Source organism: Pipistrellus kuhlii, unplaced genomic scaffold (assembly GCF_014108245.1).
Source record: "Pipistrellus kuhlii isolate mPipKuh1 unplaced genomic scaffold, mPipKuh1.p scaffold_m20_p_71, whole genome shotgun sequence".
NCBI classification, from domain to species: Eukaryota; Metazoa; Chordata; class Mammalia; order Chiroptera; family Vespertilionidae; genus Pipistrellus; species Pipistrellus kuhlii.
The window spans coordinates 496,486-519,459 of record NW_023425575.1 but is presented as its reverse complement, the minus strand read 5'-3'; the positions used below and the strand labels follow the sequence as shown (position 1 = coordinate 519,459).

The 22,974-nt window shown below is 42.1% G+C and overlaps 2 protein-coding genes and 2 long non-coding RNA genes across 5 annotated transcripts in view; 3 read left to right on the top strand and 1 right to left on the bottom strand.

Moving 5' to 3' along the window:
• The window catches only part of LOC123651689 (zinc finger protein 883-like), a 16,164-nt gene extending 7,367 nt beyond the window's left edge, over window positions 1-8,797 (top strand). Inside the window, exon 3 of the mRNA XM_045575993.1 lies at window positions 7,002-8,797. Coding sequence (XP_045431949.1) covers window positions 7,002-8,575 — 1,574 coding nt within the window. The 3' untranslated portion in view covers window positions 8,576-8,797. The remainder of the gene's footprint in view (window positions 1-7,001) is intronic.
• Window positions 1-15,232, bottom strand: part of LOC123651708 — an 18,587-nt gene extending 3,355 nt beyond the window's left edge. Inside the window, exons 1-2 of the long non-coding RNA XR_006740580.1 lie at window positions 15,223-15,232; window positions 6,100-6,106 (exon numbers count right to left, since the gene is read on the bottom strand). This is a non-coding gene — a long non-coding RNA (uncharacterized LOC123651708). The remainder of the gene's footprint in view (window positions 1-6,099; window positions 6,107-15,222) is intronic.
• Window positions 9,945-11,461, top strand: LOC123651706. The gene is made up of 2 exons (XR_006740578.1): window positions 9,945-11,033; window positions 11,274-11,461. It is a non-coding gene; the product is annotated as an uncharacterized LOC123651706 (long non-coding RNA).
• LOC118710226 (zinc finger protein 883-like) lies at window positions 13,655-22,974 on the top strand. 2 transcript variants are annotated; one of them, XM_045575989.1, is made up of 4 exons: window positions 13,655-14,137; window positions 14,952-15,078; window positions 21,009-21,883; window positions 21,969-22,974. In XM_045575989.1, exons 1-4 carry the CDS (start codon window positions 13,952-13,954, stop codon window positions 22,695-22,697), a joined length of 1,917 nt encoding a protein of 638 aa, XP_045431945.1. In that variant the 5' UTR covers window positions 13,655-13,951; the 3' UTR covers window positions 22,698-22,974. The 2 variants fall into 2 exon arrangements, with proteins under 2 accessions (XP_045431945.1, XP_045431944.1); XM_045575988.1 differs by having other exon boundaries at window positions 13,658-14,137; window positions 21,009-22,974.

Sequence of the window (22,974 nt, the reverse complement as noted above, 5' to 3'; positions counted from 1 at the left end):
TATTTTTTTATATGTGATTTTTTAAAAAAATACATATATATATTATTGATTTTAAAAAAACACATATATTTTATTGATTTTTTACAGAGGAAGAAAAGACGGATAGAGTTGGAAACACTGATGATAGAGAATCATCGATCAGCTGCCTCTTGCACACCCCCTACTGGGAATGTCCCTGCAACCAAGGTCCATGCCCTTGACCGGAATCAAACCTGGCACCTTTCAGTCCCAGGCCGATGCTCTATCCACTGAGCGATACTGGTTTTGGCTATATTATTGATTTTTTACAGAGAGGAAGGGAGAGAGAGAGAGAATTAGAAACATTGCTGAGAGAGAAACATCCACCAGCTGCCTCCTACACACCCCCTACCGGGCATGTGCTTGCAACCAATGTATATGCCTCTGACTGGAATCGAACCTGGGATCTTTCAGTCCACATGCCCTACCCACTGAGCCAAACCGGTTTGGCTCTATCTGGTTTTAGAATTAGGTTACTGCTTTACTCATATAAAGAGCTTGGAAGTGTTCCTTCTTGAATTTTTTTGGAATAGTTTGAGGAGTATAGATGTTAGTTCTAATGTTTGGTAAAACTCCCCTGTGAAGCTGTCCAGACCCAGGCTTTTGTTTTGGGGGAGGTTTTTTTTTTTTTTTTTTTTTTCTTACTGCTTATATTTCATTCAGGTTTTCTGCTTCTTCCTGCTTCAGTTTTGAGAGATTGTATTTTTCTAGGAATTTGTCCTTTTCATCCTCATTGTCCAGCTTGTTGGTATAAACTGAGTTGCCAGATTATTATGATCTCCGAATGCATAATAATCTGGCCGCTTAGTGTATACCTATATAATAAAAGGCTAATATGCAAATTATCCCCTCAACCAGGAGTTCAACCAGCAGGCCGGCCGGCCCACGGCCCATGTCTCCTTACCTTGGCTGGGCTGGCTGGACCCCACCCATGTTTGAATTCATGCACCAAGCCTCTAAAACACACACACACACACTGTGTGGCCAGATTATTATGTGTTCAGAGATATGTGTTCAGAGATCATAATAATCTGGCCACTCAGTGTATACCAGTAATTGTTCATAGTATTTTCTTTTCTTTTTCTTTTTTTCTTTTTCTTTTTTTTTTATTGATTTTGTACAGATAGGAAGGGAGAGAGATAGAGAGAGTTAGAAACATCGATGTGGGAGAGTCATTGATCAGCTGCCTCTTGCACACCCCCTACTGGGGATATGCCCGCAACCAAGGTACATGCCCTTAACCGGAATCAAACCCGGGACCCTTCAATCCCCAAGCCGACGCTCTATCCATTGAGCCAAACCGGTCTCGGCCATAGTATTTTCTTAAAACCGTTCGTAATTCTGTGGTATCTGTTGTTACTTAACTGCTTTTTTTTTTTTTTTTTTTTTTTTGTCCTCTCTTTTTTTTTTCTTTTTTCTTTTTCTTCTCATTTTTTATTATGGTATTGTGTACATATCGTACCATTGGGTCCTCTCTGTTTCTTGAAGAGAGTGACTAATGTTTCATCATGTTTATTCTGTCAAAGAACCTGATCTTGGTTTCATTGATTTGAGATTATATATATATATATATATATTTTTTTTTTTTTAGCCTATGTGTTATTCTATTTTGGACTTTTCTTGTTCTTCAAGTTGTAGGGTTAAATATTTTTAAAAATATATAGTTTTAGTCCTAACTGGTTTTGCTCAGTGGCTAGAGTAGGGGTGTCAAACTCAATCAGAGAAGGGGCCAAAATCTAAAATCCAGCCTAAATCGCGGGCTGAATGGTTTACTGAACAGTCATAAACTGTCATTGTGATGGAAACGCAGCGGAGTGCAGTGATGACAGCGCGGTGCGGGCCACATTGCAAGGCCTGGCGGGACGGATTTGGCCCGCGGGCCTTGTGTTTGACACATGTGGGCTAGAGCATTGCTCTGAACGCACACAAGTTTGGTCTACTGCACAAAATCCATGCACATTAAAAGGGACATAATTAGAGGAAATATTTTAATATTTCTGTTTGCCCTTTCTCTGTAATGGAAGTGTCAGAGATGAAAGAAAATTAGTAAAATGTATACGAAAATAATATGTAAATAAACAATAACAAAATGATATAACGACAACAAAAGCATGATAGAAAAACAACAGTGATGCAAACAATGACTGATAAAGTGATTAAGCTTATTCTAATATCTCCCTTACACCACATTAAGAGTGAAAACACTTTCAGAGTGCTTACTAATTTCCCTTGTGATGAAGTATTTACAACTTTAACTATAACATGACATGCTCTTCGAACTCTAGAGAAAGCAACTTATAACTGACCATGTGCGAAAACAGGTTCAGATAGGAATATTCCTACTCTGTCTAGAGTTTGTCCTTGTGATTTATTAAGAGTCATCATGAATGCTGGCATCACGGAAAACTGTCATCAAATCAAATGGGAGGCCAGTGTCAGATTTGGACAAATCAATTGTTGGAATCAGAACAACCTTTCCGTCTGCAGATCCTGTTAATACTTCAGCTCCGATTATGTTAGGTCATAATCTTTTGATGATAAATCTAGTGCCATTACAAAGAACCTGTTTATTATTAAGATTTTTCAGTCCAAAACTGGTATGGCTCAGTGGATAGAGCGTCGGCCTGCGCACTCAAGGGTCCCAGGTTCAATTTCAGTCAAAGGCATGTACCTTGGTTGTGGGCACATCCCCAGTAGGAGGTGTGCAGGAGGCAGCTGATGTTTCTCTCTCACGATGTTTTTCTCTCTACTTCCCTTCCTCTCTGTAAAACTCAATAATTTTTTTTTTTTGATGGGCAAATTTTCCTTTTTAGCATCATCTATTGAATCAATGGAATCATCACTCAAACATGTGAGAAATCTCAATCGAGTATATCCAAAATTTCTTCACTTAATTTTTGAACATGCTTATTTTTTGTACAAAGAATCGCATGTTTCGATATATTTTTAATATTATCTATAGATATACTATTTCCAAAGGTAGGTAGCTTCACTAGTAGATCCATTATAAATTACAGTGATTTCAATAATATCCATTTCAAATTAAAACTGCTATAAAGTTTTCCATCCTCAAGTTTTACTAACCATTCACTATAAGTACAATCCTCTGTTCTCATATTGGTTCTAAGAGAAAACTTTCTGAAACATCCCCAAACAGTACAGTACTTAAAACTCGTTTGTACTATGGCCAATTGCATAGCATGCGGTACAACACGGAGACATTGTCGAAAATGCCCTCCGAAAAGAACTTTCCCACCAAAGGCAACATTCAAATCCATAATTTAGTAATCTTTCTATGGGGTTTATAGCATGACGGGATGCCATGGTGCATTTATCAGTAATGAGAAGTTTGACCTTTTTAATAGTTTTAGCAACTTCACTCTTTATATTGAGTCTAGAAATTGAAGTTTCCTTTAATGGAATTGGTAATTTATATTGGGAATGAAAAGTTTTTCACCCTAACTGGTTTAGTTCAGTGGATAGAGCATCTGCCTGTGGACTGAAAGGTCTCAGGTTTGATTCCTGTCAAGGGCACATGCCCAGTTTGTGTGCTATCCACAGTGAGGGGTGTGCAGGAGACGGCCAATCAAGGATTCTATCTCATTGATGTAGGCAGCTGATTGATGTTTCTCATCAATGTTTCTAACTTTTATCCCTCTCCCTTCCTCTCCGTGAAAAGTCAATAAAATATATTAAAAAAATAAAAGGTGCCGAAATTGGTTTGGCCTGTGGACTGAGGAGTCCCAGGTTCGATTCTGGTCAGGGGCATGTGCCTTGGTTGTGGGCGCATCCCCTGTGGGGGTGGGGGGGGAGGGCAGCTGGTCAATGTTTCTCTCTCATTGATGTTTCTAGCTCTCTGTCCCTCTCCCTTCCTCTCTGTAAAAGAAAGCAATTAAAAAAATATATATAAATATATATATGTGTGTGTGTGTGTGTGTATATATATATATATATATATATATATATATATTTTATTGACTTTTTATAGAGAGGAAGGGAGAGAGATAGAGAGCTAGAAACATGGAAGGGAGAGAGACATCGACCAGCTGCCTCCTGCACACACACACACACACACACACCAGAAATGTGCCCTTGACCAGAATCGAACCTGGGACCCTTCAGTCCGCAGACAGATGCTCTATCTACTGAGCCAAACCGGTTTCGGCAATAAAAATATATATATTTTTAAATAAAATAAAAAGATCTTCCACAGAGAATTAAATTTGTAGCAATTCCTGTAGATGCTGATGCTGTGGGTAAAACAGTACCACCACAACCTCTCCTATAATGTATTAAAACTTTATAAAGATGTTTTTCCACTACCACCTGGACCATCCAAGGAAAAGCATTTGGGGGGTACCGTTTGATTTTCAATGGCTTAAGTTATAATCTGAAACGCAGCTTCACCTCAGTGCTAGGGGGGAACTCATGCAGATGAATGGGAAGTCCCCATCCCCATTCCAGTCCACTAGTTTCTGCCTGCTTGTGCCTCCCTGGGGAGCAGCCCCCGCCCCCAAGGCAGCCTGGCATTAGCACTAGGAAGGCCTGGCACGCCTGCTCTGCAGGCTGAAGTTCCAGCCCCTGACCCCACCCACCAGCTCTGGTCATGACTGGGACACTGTTGGAACCAATTAGCATATTACCGCTTTATATAGATAGATTAAATGTCTTCACATTTCCTGAAGCAATTACTCCTTTAATCCTATGGAGCAGTTATGGCCTGAGAAATAGATTTATCTGCATGTGGGATAAAGGGTGTTGGCTAGGAGGGGTGTTGTTTTGATATTAGAAAAGATTCAAAAGCCTCGCCTCCTTGATGCTCTATGAGCTGAGGACATAATAACAAATAATGTATGATCCCACAATGACTTTGATAGCAATGTGTTTTAGTAACAATTGAGGGTGAAATATAGTGCTGGGAACATTCTGATTTCTGTGTCTATTCTATGGTAGGTCGTGGCCAAAAGTATTTCTCTGATAATTCATGCCAGCAAACACTAAATGGTCCTTTGATATGTAAATTGTGGGGAGTTCACAGATGTTATATGGGCTTTTGCGGTTTTGCAAAACACATGATTCCAGTGTATTTCACACAGCAGTCCACTCATGTTAGTGTGGTTACTCTGACTCTGTTTTTTTTTTTTTTTTTTTTTTACTTTTTTTATTTTATTGATTTTTTATAGAGAGGAAGGGAAAGAGATAGAGAGCTAGAAACATCGATGAGAAACATCGACCAGCTGCCTCTTGCACACCCCCTACTGGGGATGTGCCCGCAACCAACGTACATGCCCTTGACCGGAATCGAACCTGGGACCTTTCAGTCCACAGACTGACGCTCTACCACTGAGCCAAACCGGCTTCGGCTGACTCTGGTTTTTAACCCTAGCTATCTTCAAATATATTTGATTACCCATCTTCCCAGTCATCCTTTTTTGCACTTTTGCATTGCTCTTTTTCTTTATGGAGATCGTATTTCTGTCTCTGGGGTTGTTTATTGTTTTTTGTGGATACCTGTCTACTTATTCTGGCAGGGAGATAAATTCTATTTTCTATTTTGCTATACTATTGCTGCTGTCACTCACACAATTTATTATTATTATTCTGTTTTTGTTTTGTTTTTTTAATCTGATTTCTTCATTGCTCCCTTGTTCTACCAAATTACTGGCCATCTATCTTTTCAGTTTTTCTTTGAAGATTTCTGTCATTTGTATCCAATGGAATTTCTAAACTGGGATTTAAAGGAAATAATCATTTGTGCATTATAGGAGAAAGATGGGTACATCCATGGCTGGGTGGACCCAGAGGCCATCTTGCCTTGGTGAAGGGCTGTTGGATAGAGTTTGACACGAGACATTTATTAAGATTATAAGTAAGAAATTATTTTGCTCAACATTGTATTGTTTCCATTGCCAGTGCTGTACCCCATTCTACTTGTGCTTTCTTATTATTGACACTTTGCAAACTACTCAGTTTTTTAATTTATTTTTATTTTTTTAAATATTGTATATTGTAATGACTTTTTACAGAGAGGAAGGTAGAGGGATAGAGAGTTAGAAACATCGATGAAAGAGAAACATCGACCAGCTGCCTCCTGTATACCCCACACTGGGGATGTGCGCAAAACCAAGCTACATGCCCTTGACCGAATCGAACCTGGCCAATGCTCTATCCACTGAGCAAAACTAGTTTCGGCAACTACTTATTTTTTTTCTTTTCTTTTTTCTCTCTTTTTTTTTTTTTTTTTTTTTTAATGTTTTTCTTTATTTTAGACACAGAGGAAGACAGGGAAAGCGAGAGAGGGAGAGAGAGAAAGAGAGAGAGAAGAGAGAAAAACATTGATTGGTTGCCTCCTGTATACAGCCCAAATAACGGTTGAACCTAGAACCTGGGCATGTGCTCTGACAGGGATTCGATCTAGCTACCTTTCGATGGAAAGGATGATGCTCCACCAACTGAGCCATTCTACCTATGGCTAAACTTCTCCATTTTAGCCATTACTATTTCTACTTAGGTTTCCTGCTTATGGATAATCTTTACCTCTCTAAACTTTGTACCTCAACTGTTACCCATACAGGCTCCTCTTTGGTCCATGACTTTAGAGCCATATTATTTTAGTCATACATATGTGATGTAATGCAGTAGGTTTTAATATGTTTGGGCACATTCACATTGTTCCACATAGACTGCCTCATCAGTTTGAATGGTCCTACAGGAAGCTCTTTATAAAGGAACAATTAGTGGGCTCTGCATCTCTTGTTTGTGTTCCATCTTATGTTCATGGCCCTCCTTTAGTAAAGTCTCCACTATTGACTGACCTTAGGGGTCAAGTAATGTATACCAGCCATTTCCTCAGAGTCTAACTTACCGGTCTTGAAAAGCATCCCATGCACTCAGGCCTAGCTGTGACAGATACACATTTGAGATGAGGGTATTTCTTCCTTCTAAAGTCATCATGTATTTCACCTGCCTTTCCTTTTATTCAGGTTGCTGCTGTGGAGCAGAGAATGTGGAGGAACCTCTTGAAGAGAACATTTCAGTAGGAGTGTCACAGGCAAGGAATCCCAAGTTAGCTTTGTCTTCCCAGAAGAGCCACCCTTGTGAGAGTTGTGGACTAGTTTTGAGAAACATTTTCCATGTGACTCATCAGCAGGAATTACAACACAGGCAGATTCTATTGAGGTGTGGAGCATGTGCACAGCAATTTTATTTCAATGCACCATTTCACCAGCACCAGCAGCACTTGAGAGAAAAGCCTTTGATAAGAGGTGTGAACTCGGTCTCACTTGAAGAGGGCTGCAATTTCAATGTGTTTCAGAAGCTTTTTAGCTGTGGAGAGGTGGGGCAGGACATCCTTAGCACGGCAGGGCTTCTCCAGCAAACTCAGATCAGTGACAACCTGAATGGTATCTCGATGTGTGGGGTGACATATCAAGAGGAAAATAATTATTTTACTAATAAAGAATGTGATAAATTCATCGGCTCTAACTACATATGTGATTGGGACAAGGGTGTCCCTACTGGAAAAGCGTATTTCAGTTGCCGTGAATGTGGAAAATATTTTTCTCGATTTTCTACTTTTTGTTATCATCAGAGATTTCATGCAGAAAAAAAGCTTTTTGAGAACAGCGAATGTGGGACATCTTTTACCAGTAGTATTGGCCTCTTTTATTATCAGAGATGTCACACAGGTGAAAGGCCTTATCAATGTATTGAATGTGGAAGATCTTTTACCAGGATCAGTAACCTTCGTGATCATCAGATAGTTCACACTGGAAAAATGCCTTATGAGTGCAGTGAATGCGGAAAATCTTTTACCTGTAGTAGTGGCCTCCGTTATCATCAGATGAGAGTTCACACTGGAGAAAGGCCTTATGAGTGCAATGAATGTGGGCAAACTTTTGTCAATAGTAGTGGCTTCCATTATCATCAAAAATTGCACTCTGGAGAAAGGCATAAGTGCAATGAATGTGATAAATCTTTTAACAGTATCTATTATCTTCGTTACCATCAGAGAGTTCACACTGGAGAAAGGCCTTATGAGTGCAGTGAATGTGGGAAATCATTTACTCAGAAATATGGCTTCCATTGTCATCAGAGAATTCACACTGGAGAAAGGCCTTTTAAGTGCAGTGAATGTGGGAAATCATTTACGCGGAAAAATGTCCTTAATCGTCATGAGAGAATTCACACAGGTGAAAAGTCTCATGTGTGCAGTGAATGTGGAAAATCTTTTACCTGTGGAAGTAGCCTCCGTTACCATCAGATGGGAGTTCACACTGGAGAAAGGCCTTATGAGTGCAATGAATGTGGGAAATCTTTTACCAGTAGTAATGGCTTCCGTCGTCATCAGAGAATTCACACTGGAGAAAGGCCTTATGAGTGCAATGAATGTGGGAAATCTTTTATCAGTGGTAGTAGCTTTCGTCGTCATCTGAGAGTTCACACTGGAGAAAAGCCTTATGTGTGTGGTGAGTGTGGGAAGTCTTTTACCACCAAATATTGCCTTGGTTCTCATCAGAAAATTCATGCTAGAGAAAGGTCTAATGAGTCTAGTTAATATGGGAAATCTTTTAGCCAAAATTTTAACCCTACTCCCCATATAAGAGTTCTCATTGGAGTAAGGTCTTAGATATGCAGGAAATGTAGATTTTTTTTTTTTTTGTTCAACCCTAACAGTACTATAAGAAACTCCATGAAGCCCTATTTGTGTGACCTGAACCTCATACACTGCAACATCAATAGTAGGAGATTCCCAATAAATATGAGTGCTGTAAAAATCGTGTGTGTGTGTTTTGCACTTTTTTTTATTAAGTTTTTACTAATTTCACAAGAAAAAGATGAGGGAGAAATAAATAGAAATGTCAGTGATGACACATATTATCGATCATCTCCCTCCTGCGTGTCGTTTACTGGGGGTTGAACATACAACCTGAGCATGTTACCTTGAAGGAAAACCTACTGAGCCACACATGTATGTTACAATTTGTTATTTATACAGGAGTCTTGCCAGATCTATATCACCACATCCTGGTTTGTTTTTTGTTTTCTTCTACATCTATGTCCTATCACCAGGTTGACAAATTCTGTCAATCTGTTTTTTATAATATATTTTTATTGATTTCAGAGAGAGATGGAAACTTTACAAAGATTAATGATGAGAATCATTGGCTGCCTCCTGCATGCCCCCTGTTGGTAATCGAGCCTGAAACTTGATCATGTGCCCTTGACTGGAATTGAACCTGGGACCCTTTAATACACAGGCCAAGTGTCTATCCACTGAGCCAAACCAAATAGGGGTGTCGATTTTTTTCTTTAAATTTGTATTTTTCTTAAATTTATTTTTATTGATTTAAAAAAAGGAGAGGGGGAGATAGAAACATCAATGGTGAGAGAGAGTTATTGATTGGCTGTCTCCTGCCCATCCCCAGGAGACAACTGGGGATTGACCCTACACCCCCAGGCCTGTGTCCTGACCCGAAATTGAACCATGACCTGTTTTATAGGTCCAGTCTCACCCACTGAGCCACACCGTGTATCTCACTACATATTCTGGTTGATGAAGCTATTTCTCCTGGTCCACCTTTATGGCTTTCACAAATTGCATCGATCACCTTCCTCATGTGCTCAGGAAAGCTGTTCTCTGATTTGTTTGAGAAAATTGAGAGCAGCCTGAGCTTGTAAGAGGTCTTATTTCCTTGCTCTCTTACTAGTTGCCATATGGACCTGACTCAGTGTTGTTCCCATAGAACATCACCTGAGTTCAGCGAGCAGCTTATAGAATAACTACCTTTCCCAGGGACAAGTTTTTTATTTATTTATTTTTAATATATTTTATTGATTTTTTACATAGAGGGATAGAGAGTTAGAAACATCAACGAGAGAGAATCATCGATCAACTGCCTCTTGCACCACCCCTACTGGGGATGTGCCCACAACCAAGATACATGCCTTTGACCGGAACCAAACCCTGGACCTTTCAGTCCACAGGCCGACGCTCTATTCACTGAGCTAAACCGGTCTCAGCTGAGACAAGCTTTTTAATTTCTGTGTTCTACTTACTGTCTGTAGTAGTTAATAAGCAGATTCGGATTCTATCCGCATCAGGAGGTGAACAATTTTCTGGTCATCTCAAACTTTCTCTGCCTAGGGGAGAATGACATGCAGAAATTAGCACCTCAGTTTAGGCCAGATTTGCATTGCTGCGTTATTTTCCCTGCCCTCATAATAAGCCTGATGCTATCAGTTTTAGCAGAGTTTCAGATCACTACAAAGAGTGGCTAGCTGCCAAGACCGGTTTGGCTCAGTGGGTAGAACGTCAGCCTATGGACTGAAAGTTCTCAGGTTCGATTCTGGTCAAGGGCATGTACTTTGGTTGCGGGCACATCCACAATAGGGGGTGTGCAGGAGGCAGCTGATTGATGTTTCTCTCTCATCGATGTTTCTAGCTTTCTTTCCCTCTTTCCTCTCTGTAAAAAATCAAAATATGCCCCTTGATAGCATTCCACAAAACCACTAATTTACATTCTACAATATCTAAAATAGATAACTGCAATTTCTGAACTTTATCTTATGGGAATCTGAGTTTTTTTCCTGCTCTTTACGTTGTATAAATGTTTAGAGGTTTATTATTGATATATTAGTAGCTCATCTTTTTTTGTGTGGAGAAATGTAGCATGCTTTAGTCATTTGATAGGCTCATTTCTAATGTTTACTTTATTTAAATTGCTACCGACATGTTCCTAGAACTCTTTATGGGGATGTGTTTCATTTACCCTTGTCAGTAACTCTACATAGTTTTCAGTTGTTGGGTAGATGAATGTTTAACTTAGAGATATTTGCAATTAATGATTGACACTGATTGGCCTGCGTGCATTTTCCAGCAGCGTATGAGGGATTCAGTTCCTCCTCGTATTAGAGAATCCTTAGTTTGGTCAATCATTTTTTATTTAGACATTTTTTAAAACTTTGTCATGGTAACTCACTATTTGATTGCTTTCTCCTAAGGATTAATGGCAGTGGTTCTCAACTTGTGGGTCGCGACCTCTTTGAGGGTCGAAAGAACCTTTCACAGAGGTCGCCTAAGACATCCTGCGTATCAGAGATTTACATTACGATTCATAACAGTAGCAAAATTACAGTGATGCAGTAGTCACGGAAATAATGTTATGGTTGGGGGTCACCTCAACATGAGGAGCTGTATTAAAGGGTCGCGGCCTTAAGACGGTTGAGAACCACTGATTTACGTGAGGACATAGGACCTTCCCGGGGTGTGTTCTTGCTACCTTTGTATCTCTGTTAAAATGTTTGGTCCTGGGTTCTGCCTACTCTGCTTTGCGTTTTGTCTGTTTTAACAAAAGGAGAGTGAAACAACCAAGATGGAAGTTGGGATTTCATGTGGTGCCTTTCTGGCTTTATGGAATAAAGGTTTTTTGGTTTCGAATGACATGTCCTAATGTCTTTTACTTTTTTCCTGCCATACACCATGCAACAGACACTTTTCATTTTAACTCGCACTATGAACACACACTATCGCTTTCAGAACACCAGCCATCCGGTCCTGCACTAAGCCCTGGCTTTTCAGTCTTCTTCATCTTCCTGGTCTCCTGTCATGGGGGTTCTTGGGTTGGGACAGGTCCTTCAGGAGGACCAGGCATCAGGGTGGGCAGGGTGTTACAGAGTCCCAAAGCCAGTGCAGAGGGAAAAGGGGGGACAGGGATCAGACTCCTTGCCCTGGGTCAGGCATTTTGGATTTGAATCCCAGATTGCCGAATATTGCTGGGATTCTCAGGAAAAATGACCCCTTCCTCGCCTGAGCTTCATTTTCTCCTCCTCAACCTATGAGGTACATCTCTGTCCCTGAGCTGTCGGAGGAAGTCCAATGCTAACATGCCTATTTGCTGTGTGACATCTATGCTGGTGGCCTGCCTGTGCTCAGGCAACTCTAGCCTGTGAGTATAGAGACATTTCGGGCCAGACATTCCTCAATGCTGACGAGCACCTTTTACGTTGGGGTGTATTTGAGAAAGAAACGAGGCTCATGAGAAGCGTCTGACCCACCTGCAGGGAGGCAGGTGCTGTGGGCCCTGAGGTCTCAGTGTAGGTTCTTCACCTGCAAATCTCCAGGTGACTCAGAGCTCCCTGAATCTCATTGGGCTGAACGTGACATCAAGGCGACATTGACACTTAACCTCCGAAGATCAATTAAAAACCCGCTGAGTCCTTGCTGGTGAGAAGATTCTGGGATTAGCTCTCCGAGCATTTTCTTCTTTTAATTTATTTATATATTTTATTGATTTTTTACAGAGAGGAAGAGAAAGGGATAGAGAGCTAGAAACATCGAAGAAGGAGAAACATTGACCAACTGCCTCCTAAACATCCCCCACTGGGGATGTGCCCGCAACCAATATACGTGCCCTTGACTGGAATCTGGGACCCTTCAGTCCACAGACCAAGGCTCTATCCACTGAGCCAAACCGGGTTCGGCTGAGCATTTTTTTCAATTCTCACAACCACCTGGTAAGTGGAAACTAATTTCAAATTGCTGTGAACATTAAAGATTAGAGAGGTTTTGCAAGTTGACTCAACAGACTTGTGTCTGGTGTAGGAGTCTGGATTCCAACATGGGATTCTGGCTCCAGAACCTGGGATAGTCTGGCCCCTCGAGGTACATTGCGAGGATCAGGAAGGCACAGTTAAAGGTGCTCTTTCCATTGTTGCAAATATGATTTTTCTAAGATGTCAGAGCGCTTACCCTTGGCCTCCCAGTATCCAGGGGAGTGCCATCATTTATCAGCTGCAGTGGATGTGTCTCTCTCATGATGCCCATATCTCTCCCTATCTTTCTATAAAAAAATTTTTTTTTAATTAAAAATAAAGTTTATACTATGTATCGTTCTTTTTTATTTCAAAAGTGTGTCCTACATTTCTGTGTTATATTTTTCACATTCACATATGATGGTGTAAGTAGGTCATAGATGGGATAACATGTTCTAGATTCTTTGGGCTCAAAGATAATGTGTTTTCATTGGCATGCACTCAAGACTCTTCAACAGGAAAGGATGACAACTTCCTTTAGCCATTTCCAAGATGCCTCTTCCATGCGATGTGATATCTCTTAGTCCTCCAGAGGCTGACCTGGGTTCTTTCTCCTGGATGAGGCGGGGACTGACCCACATCATCCAACGACCAAAGATAAAATCCCCCGGGAACCAATGAAGAGTCAGAGAACGCGTTTCCGGCAGCTCTTAGAGGCGGGACTTCCTGTGTCCTCAAGGTAGGCCTTTTCACTAAGGTTGGTGCCAGCTACCTCATCCTAGATTCCCGATCGCCAGGTCCTAGTGGAGCTGCCCCGAGGGGAAAGTTGCCAGGGTGGTGGTCCATCCAGCACACGCGCGGGGGCGAAGATGGACCTGGGGACGTGGGGAACCCTCTCCCCGGCCGGACCGGCCCCGCCATCCACCAGCTGACTCCTACACACCCCCTACTGGGAACGTCCCTGTAACCTAAGTACATGCCCTTGAGCGGAATCAAACCCAGGACCTTTCAGTCTGCAGACCAAAGCTCTGAGCCAAACCGGTTTCGGCTTAAACTTCTTCTAACACCACTTCTTTAAAATAGATTCACCCAGGCCGTGGCATTTTGTGGAAGAGCCACACTCAAGGTGCTCAAAGAGCCGCATGTGGCTCTAGAGCCGCAGTTTGACCACCACGGTCCATGAGTGATGGGGGGCAAACCCTGCCTACCTGCGGCCTTGAGCTCCAGGAACTACATTACCCAGAAGACCTTGCGTGGAATTCCTCCAGCTGAACCAATGAAAGGCCAGAAAAGGCTTTCACGATGATGGACAGGGCGCAGGGGCGGGACCTCCAGCGTCCACCCGGCATCAGCTTAGCTACCTGGCCGGGTTGTCCACATTGTCCGGGTCCCTGTGGAGATGCCCGGACAGAGAACGGGCGGTAATCGCGGTGCACACAGCACACACGCGAGAGTGAAGCTCGGCGCGGTCACCATGGTGACCCGCTCCGCGGCCCGGAAAGAGGCGGCCGCTCCTCCCGCCGCTCCGGCCCCGCGCGGCCCACAGAGCGCGATGGCGGCGCCCGCGCTGAGGCGCCGGGCTGAGGTGAGTGCCAGACCCCCTCCCCAACCCTCACCCCCCACAACCTCACCCCGCCCCCCACAACTCCGCCTCATCCCGCACCCCACAGCCCGGTGCGGGCCTGTCCCTCCTGCAGCTCCGTCCGCGGGGAGGACAGGGGTGCCCGGCCTCTAAGGTTCCCCTGAGGGTGTGGCTGTGAGGATTGGCGGGCAGATCGGAGGCTGCAGGGAGGCCGTCACAGCCTCATGGGGGCTTTCCCGGCTGTGGGGTACCTCAGGGGCCTGGGGTGGTCCTGGACCCGCTGGAAGACAGGCTTCTCCACATGCCATGTGCCAAGTGCATGGGGGAGTCCAGCGAGACCCAGTGGCATTGGAGCAGGAAGGGGGCAGAGCTGAGGGAGTGAACCTGGGACTGAAGATGGGAAGGGGATAAGCATTACCCAGTGTGTGCACATCTGGAGGGAGTGTGAGCTGATGGTTCCCGGGACCTGGTGTGGGGACATAAGGGGGAAGCATAAACCCAGGCTTGGCTTTGTCTGGGGGCCATGATCTGGGAGACTGCAGTGGGATTGCTTGGCAGGAAGGCTGGGGCCCTGCAGGCATGGCCCAGAGCTTAGATGATGTTTCTCTGCTGGCCCCCTTTCCAACCCATGTGTTGTGCTGAGGGCAAACCCAGTGAGTGATGAGAGAGCAGCCTGCACGGGCATTAGGGCTTGGTGTCCACACTAACCGGGTGCCCTGGGGGAGGTTGCGGGGGAGGAGGAGGGAGAAGGTGTGTAAGGAGTAGGAGTGGGGGTTCTCAGAGACAGCTCTGGTTTCAATTGTCTCCATTCTGACAGGTTTGCGTGACCTTGGAGGACATTGCCCTGTACTTCTCCAGGGAGGAATGGAGCCTCCTTGATGAGGGTCAGAGACAGCTGTACCTGAATGTGATGCTGGAGAACTTTGAACTTGTGTCCTCGCTGGGTAAGACCCTCACTGTCACCAGTGACCTGGACTTGGCTTTGCATTTCCCCAGCCCCTTTTCCCAGGTTGCTCTCTCCTCACATGTGGGCTATGGGCATTGCATGTTTTCCAGTTTTCTGGGCAGTTGCTGTCCTTTGCTTGCACTGCTGGCTGCTCTCTGTGCCGCCCCAATACCTGCTGCACTGAACTCACAGGGAAGAATATGTGGTTGGTAGGGTGGCAGGGAGCCAAATGAATTAAACCCCGATTAGCGAAGAAAAGCATTTTCTATATTTCTGTTGGTCATTTGTTCATATTTTTTGGGGGGAAATTGTCTACATCCTTTGCCTGTTTTTTAACCATACTTTTTCGACTATGTACTCAAAATAGTTGCTGTATTTTATATATCAATTTGTTTTCACCTACATTTAAGCACATGTCTTTTTTGGATGCATTTAATTGTTCTTAGCAGATATTGTGTAGGTTTTTTGTTTTGTTTTGTTGCCCCCCCCCACCCCCCCAAATTCCCTGTTTTGGACAGTCCTGCATTCAGGAAGTGCTCAGATGCTGTTTACTGGTGTTTACTGAGAAAGTATTTATTCTTTGTGATAAACTATTTTTAATTGAGGCCTGCAGAATTTTTTGGGTTTTTCTTTTAGGCAGAGATATTGCGTTAATATCTGCAGAGAGTGTTCACATTTTTAATTTATTTTATTTATTTAAAAAAAATATTTTTTATTGATTTTTTACAGAGAGGAAGAGAGAGGGATAGAGAGAAACATCGATGAGAGAGAAACATCGATCAGCTGCCTCTTTTACACCCCGCACTGGTGATGTGCCCACAACCAAGATACATGTCCTTGACTGGAATCGAACCTGGGACCTTTCAGTCCGCAGGCCGATGCTCTATCCACTGAGCCAAACCGGTTTTGGCTAGTGTTCACATTTTTTAAAATGTATTTAGTGATTTTTAAAGAGAGAGGGAGAGAGAAAGAGAAACATCGATGTGAGAGCAGAACATTGCCTACCTCCTGCACGCCCTCACCAGGGATGAAGCCCACAACCAACCCTGGCATGCACACTGACTGGGAATAGAAGCAACAGCCTTTCCCAACATGGAGTGGCGCCCAAACAATTGAGGCACAGTAGCCAGGGCAATATATCTTTATTATTCTCTGGAAAATAAAAAAAATTTGTGTGGCTTTCTGTCTAGATGGCGATATTTGCTTTATTGTGGGGATCTGAACCATATCGACTGAGCCAAACCGGTTTCGGCTGCGTGAAATATTTTTTTCATCCGATTCTCTTCAGCCTATTTGTGTCCATAAAGTGTTAGTGTATCTTGTAGGCAGCATATATTGCCTCTGGTTTGTTGTTAGTGGTGTTCTTTTGTTTTTATCTTTTCAGTCACTGTCTTTTGATTTGGGAATTTGTTTTAGGGCCTACTGGTGACACTTTAACATTGTTTCTGGTTTCTGGCTTTTTTGTATTTCCTTTGTCTTCCTGTCTTGTGATTGTCCTTTGTGATTTGACAATTTTGTATAATGGTTTTAGTCCTTTCTCTTTTGGGTATCTGTTACATAGGTTTTTGCTTGTGGTTTCCAAGAGACTTACATAAAACAACATATACTCTTTATAATCTGTTTTTATCCTGACAGCACCTTCAATTTTATACCAAAATTCTATCTTTGACTCTTCTCCAGCACCCTCCCTTATATGTTTTGATATCACATTTCACATCTTGTCATATTGGTCATCTTCTAAGGTACACATTATTAGCTTCCCTATTTTTGCTAGTTCTCAATTTTAACTTTCATAATAGAGGTTTCATAATGTACATTCCGCCAATGCATGTTACAATATTATGAATTTTATTCCATTCTCGACTTTATGAGAGAGATTTACATTTTGCTTTGTATTCTTGTTTCTATTTAGTGTTCTTTCATTTCATCTTGAAGAACTTTTGACAGTTCTTTTTTATTATTTTTTATTGTTTAAAGTATTATATATATTAGTATATATATATTCCCCCCATTGACCTTCCCCCAGCCTCCCCTACCCCCTGTGGCATGCCCTCATCCCACTCCCCACCCCCATTGTCTCTTGTCCATTGGTGTGCTTATATGCATGCATACAGATCCTTTGGTTGATCTATTTCCCTCCTTCCCTAACACTCCCCAGCCTTTTCACTGTAATTTCACAGTCTGTTCGGTGCTTTTCTGCCTCTGTATCTATCTTTTTATTCATCAGGTTATAATGTTCTTTATTTTCCATAAATGAGTGAGATCATGTGATATTTTTCTTTCATTGCCTGGCTTATTTCACTTAACATAATGCTCTCCAGGTCCGTCCATGCTGCTGCTTGACCGTTCTAATAAGTCATATTGAGATGAACTTCCTTAGGCTTTCTTTGTCTGAAAAGCTATTTCTTCTTTCTAAAGAACAGGTTTTCTGGATAAATTATTAATGGTTTTCATAGAATATTTTTTGAAAATACCTTTTCATTGATTTTTAGAGAGAGCAGAAGGGGGAGGGATATATCAATAGAAACACCAATGAGAAAGAAACATCATTGATTGGCTGTCTCCTGTATGCCCCCTTGGGATGGAGCCAGTAACTCTGGCATGGACCCTGGTTGGGAATCGAACCATGATTTCTTGATTCCTGAGTCAAAACTCAATCAGTGAGCAACACCAGCCGAGCTCATGAAGTATTTTGAAAATATCATTATATTTCCTCTTAGAATGCAAGTTATCTTTGGAGAAATATACTGATTCCCTTATTCAGGCATTTTCCTATGTGCAAAGAGTTTCTCTTTTCTTTGTGCTTTCACAATTCTCTTTGCCTTTGTTTTTCTGATATTTTAATTATGCTGTGTCTTGGTAAAATCCAATTTGTATTGAATCTGTACAGGGACCTGTGAGAGTTAATGCACTTGATTATTCACATCTCTTACAGGTGTGAAGTCACTCTTCAGGTGATTTTATTTATTTATTTATAATATTTTTATTGATTTCAGAGAGGAGAGGAGAGAGAGGGAGAGAAATAGAAACACCAGTGACGAGAGAGAATCATATCGATCAGCTGCCTCCTGCACGACCACCTATTGGAATCTAGCCTGCAACCTGGGAAAGTACCTTCGACGAAAATCAAACTCAGGACCCTTCAATCCACAGGCCAATGCTCTATCCACTTAGCCATACCAGCCAGGGCTTATTATTATTATTATTATTTTTTTAAATAAACGTTCTAGGCCTCTTTTTTCCCCCCTGCCTATTCTTTTTCTGTCTCTTCTGGCCACCCAGTGTTTCCTAAGATTTCCATAATGCAAATGTTGTATCTCTTGATGATGTTACTTAATTCACATTCCTGTATTCTTTTTTAAAAAATATATTTTTATTTATTTTAGAGAGGAAGGGAGAGGAGTAGAGAGAAACATCAATCATGTGAATCATTGATCTTCTGCCTCCTGCATGCCCCCTACTATGGATCAAGTCTGCAGCCCAGGCATGTGCCCTAACCAGAATTGAACCTGGGACTTTTCATTCTGAAAGCCTATGTTCTGTCCACTGAGCTAAACCGGCCAGGGCACATTCCTGTATGCTTTAAATTTATTTTTCTTCTTTTTTATCTCTCCACTTGGGTGATTTCAAATGATGTGTCTTTGATATCACATATTCTCTCATGTCTGATTTTGATACTCTTCATTGTACCGGTATGTTTTTATTTCATTCATTGTATTTTGTCAACTCCACCATTTGTTTCATTCTTTTTTATGATTCCTACCTGATATTCTCCTTTTGTTTCTGTGTTGGTTTCTTCATTATGTTGGTTCCATTTGTGTTTTCTTGTAGCTCATGGATGTTTTTTTTTGTTTTGTTTTTTTCATGGATGTTTTTAACGGTAAATATTTTAATATATTTTATTGATTTTGTACAGAGAGGAAGGAAGAGTGATAAAGAGTTAGAAACATTGATGAGAGAAAATCATTATCAGCTGCCTGTTGCACACCCCCCACTGAGGATATGCCCGCAAGGTACATGCCCTTGACCAGAATCAAACTCGGGACCTTTCAGTCCCCAATCCGAAGCTCTATCCATTGAGCCAAACCGGTTTTGGCCTAAAGGTAAATATTTTAGCCCTGACTGGTTTGGCTCAGTGGATGGAGGGTTGACTGTGGACTGATTCCAGTTCAATTCCAGTCATTTTCCCAACTTGGTTGCAGGCAACTCCCCAGTGGAGGGTGGGCAGGAGGGAGCTGATCTATGTCTCTCTGTCATTGATGTTTCTGGCTCTCTCTCCCTCTCCCTTCTTCTCTGTAGAAAAATCAATAAAATATATACTTTTTTAAAAAGGTAAATATTTTAATTTCTAATCACACTGCACATACAGACAGACAGACATTGATGTGACAGAAACATTGGTTTACTGCTTCCTGTATACAACCCAAACAATTGTTGTACCTGCAGCCTGGTCATGTGTCCTAACCAGATTTCTATTTGGCAAAATTTCCATGCACAAGACCATTCCCAACCAACTAAGCCACACCAGCTAAGGCACAACTACTCAGTTTTGTTTTGTTTTGTTTTAATATATTTTATTGATTTTTTTACAGAGAGGAAGAAAGAGGGATAGAGAGTTAGAAACATCGATGAGAGAGAATCATCAATCAGCTGCCTCTTGCACACCCCCCACTGGGGATGTGCCCAAAACCAAGGTACATGCCCTTGACCGGTATCGAACCTGGGATCTTTCAGTTTGCAGGCTGACGCTCTATCCACTGAGCCAAACCGGTTTCGGCCAACTACTCAGTTCTAATAGTTACTATTTGTAATTGGATTCCCAGCTTGTGAATAATCTTTACTTCTCTAATGTTTGCATCTGAACTGCTTGACTCACAGGTTTCTCTTTACTGCACTTCAACTTTGGTTCATGTCTTTTGAGCCTTTGGTATGTGCCCATTATATTAACTTTATATGTCATGTGCTGTAATACAATGGATTTTTAAAAATATATATATTTTATTGATTTTTTACAGAGAGGAAGGGAGAGAGATAGAGAACCAGAAACATCGATGAGAGAGGAACATCGACCAGCTGCCTCCTGCACACCCCCCCGCTGGGGATGTGCCCATAACCAACGTACATGCCCCTGACCGGAATCGAACCTGGGACCCTTCAGTCCGTAGACTGATGCTCTGCCACTGAGCCAAACTGGCTTCGGCTACAATGGATTTTTATGTCTCTGAAAAACCTATGTAATAGATACAGAAAAGAGAAAGGACTAAAACTATAATACAAAATTATCAAATCACAAAGGACAATCACAAGACAAGAAGGCAAAGGAAATACAAGAGAGTGAAAAACCAGAATGTGTGCGGACTAATTTAAATTTGAGCACATTTAAATTAGTCCCCACAGACTTGTGTACACTTGTATGAAAAGTCCTACAGACAGCTGTTTGTAAAGAAACAACTAGTGGAGCCTGTATCTCTTTTTTGTGTCCCTCCCTTCATAGTATCTTCACTATTGACTGACTTTAGGGGTCAAGTAATGTATAACAAACATTTTGTCAGAGTCTAACTCACTGGTCTCAAAAATCATCCCATAAAAATCATGCCTAGCCCTGACTGGTTTGGCTCAATGGCTAGAGCATCATTCTGCCAACTGAAGGGTCACAGGTTCGATTCTGATCAAGGGCATGTACCTTGGTTATGGGCACATCCCCGGTAGAGGGTGTATAGGAGGCAGCTCATCAATGTTTCTCTCTCATCGATGTTTCTAACTTTCTATCCCTCTTCCTTCCTCTCTGTAAAAAAATAAATAAAATCATTATTAACAAAAATAATAATAATCATGCCTAGCTGTGACAGATGGACTTTTCTGATGAGGATATTTCTTCCTGCTAAGATCACCATGTACTTCACCTGCATTTCCTTTTTTTTTTTTTAGGTTGCTGTTGTAGAGCAGGGAATATGGAGGCACAGCTTGAAGAGAACATTGCTGTAAGAGTGTCACAGGCAAAGAATACCAAGTTAGCTTTGTCTTCCCAGAAGAGCCACAACCCCTGTGAGAGTTGTGGATTAGTCTTGAGAAACATTTCCCATTTGATTGAGCAGCAGGAATTACAAGACAGGCAGATACTGTTGAGGTGTGGGGCATGTGCAAAACAATTTCAATTCCAGGCACAATTTCACCGGCACCCGGAGCAGCACTTGAGAGAGAAGCCTTTGATAAGAAGTATGGACAACATCTCACTTGCAAAGGGCTGCCATTTCAGTACGTCTCAGAAACTTTTTACCTGTGGAGAGGTGGGGCAGGACATCCTTACCGAGTCAGGACATCTCCAGCAAAAGGCTACTCAGACCAGGAACAGACTAAATGACATCTCAATGTGTGGGGTGACGTTTCAAAAGAGGAAAACTTATTACTCCAGAAAAGAATGTAAGAAAGCCAATGGCTGTAACCACACGTTTCTTCAGAACAAGAGTGTCCATCCTGGAAAAGAGGGTTTCTGGTGCCGTGAATGTGGGAAATCCTTTACCAGATTTTCTACTTTTTGTTATCATCAGAAATTTCACTCGGGAGAGGGGCCTTATAACTGCATTGAATGTGGGAAATCTTTTCCCAGTAGCACTGGCTTTCATTGTCATCTGAAAATTCACACTGGAGATAGGCCTTATCAGTGCAGTGAATGTGAGAAAACTTTTACTACTAGCAGTGGTCTCCGTTATCATCAGAAAGTTCACACAGGACAAAGGCCTTATCAGTGCAGTGAATGTGGGAAATCTTTTATCACTAGTGCTCACCTTCATCGTCATCAGAGAGTTCACACTGGAGAAAGGCCTTATAATTGCAGCAAATGTAGGAAATCATTTACTTGGAAAGTTAACCTTGGTCGTCATCAGAGAGTTCACACTGGTGAAAGACCTTATGTGTGCAATGAATGTGGGAAATCTTTTACCGATAGCAATAGCCTGTGTGGTCATCAGAGATTTCACACTGGAGAAACACCTTATGAGTGCAGTGAATGTGGGAAGTCTTTTGCCAGTAACACTGGCTTGCATTATCATCAAAGTATCCACACTGGAGAAAGGCCTTATGAATGTGGTGATTGTGGGAAATCATTTACTTGGAAAGTTACCCTTCATCGTCACCAGAGAGTTCACACTGGTGAAAGACCTTATGTTTGTAATGAATGTGGGAAGTCTTATACCTGTCGCAGTGGCCTCCGTTGCCATCAGAGAGTTCACACTGGAGAAACGCCTTATGAGTGCAGTGAATGTGGGAGATCGTTTACTTGGAAAGGTACCTTTCATCGTCATCAGAGAGCTCACACTGGTGAAAGACCTTATGTTTGCAATGAATGTGGGAAGTCTTATACCTGTCGCAGTGGCCTCCGTAGCCATCAGAGAGTTCACACTGGAGAAATGCCTTATGAGTGCAGGGAATGTGGGAAGTCCTTTGCCAGTTTCACTGGCTTCCACTATCATCAGAAAGTTCACAAGGGAGAAAAGCCTTATGAGTGTCGTCAATGTGGGAAATCTTTTACCAGGTTGTATACCCTTCGTTGTCATCAGAGAGTTCACACTGGAGAAAAGCCTTATGAGTGCAGTGAATGTGGAAAATCTTTTGCTGTGATCTATGGCCTTCGTTCTCATCAGAGAATTCACACTAGAGAAAGGTTGTATGTGTGTAGTTAATATGGGAAATCTTTTAGGCAAAGTTCTAACCTGACTCCACACATACGAATTCACATTGGAGGAAAGTGTTACATATTCAGGAAATGCAGTTTTTTAGTTCACTCCTAAAAATAATGTAGTACCTGGAGCAGCAGCAGGCAGGCCTGGAGCTGCCAGGCCCGGAGCAGCAGCATCCAGGCCTGGAGCATCCAGGCCCGGAGCAGTAGCAGCCAGGC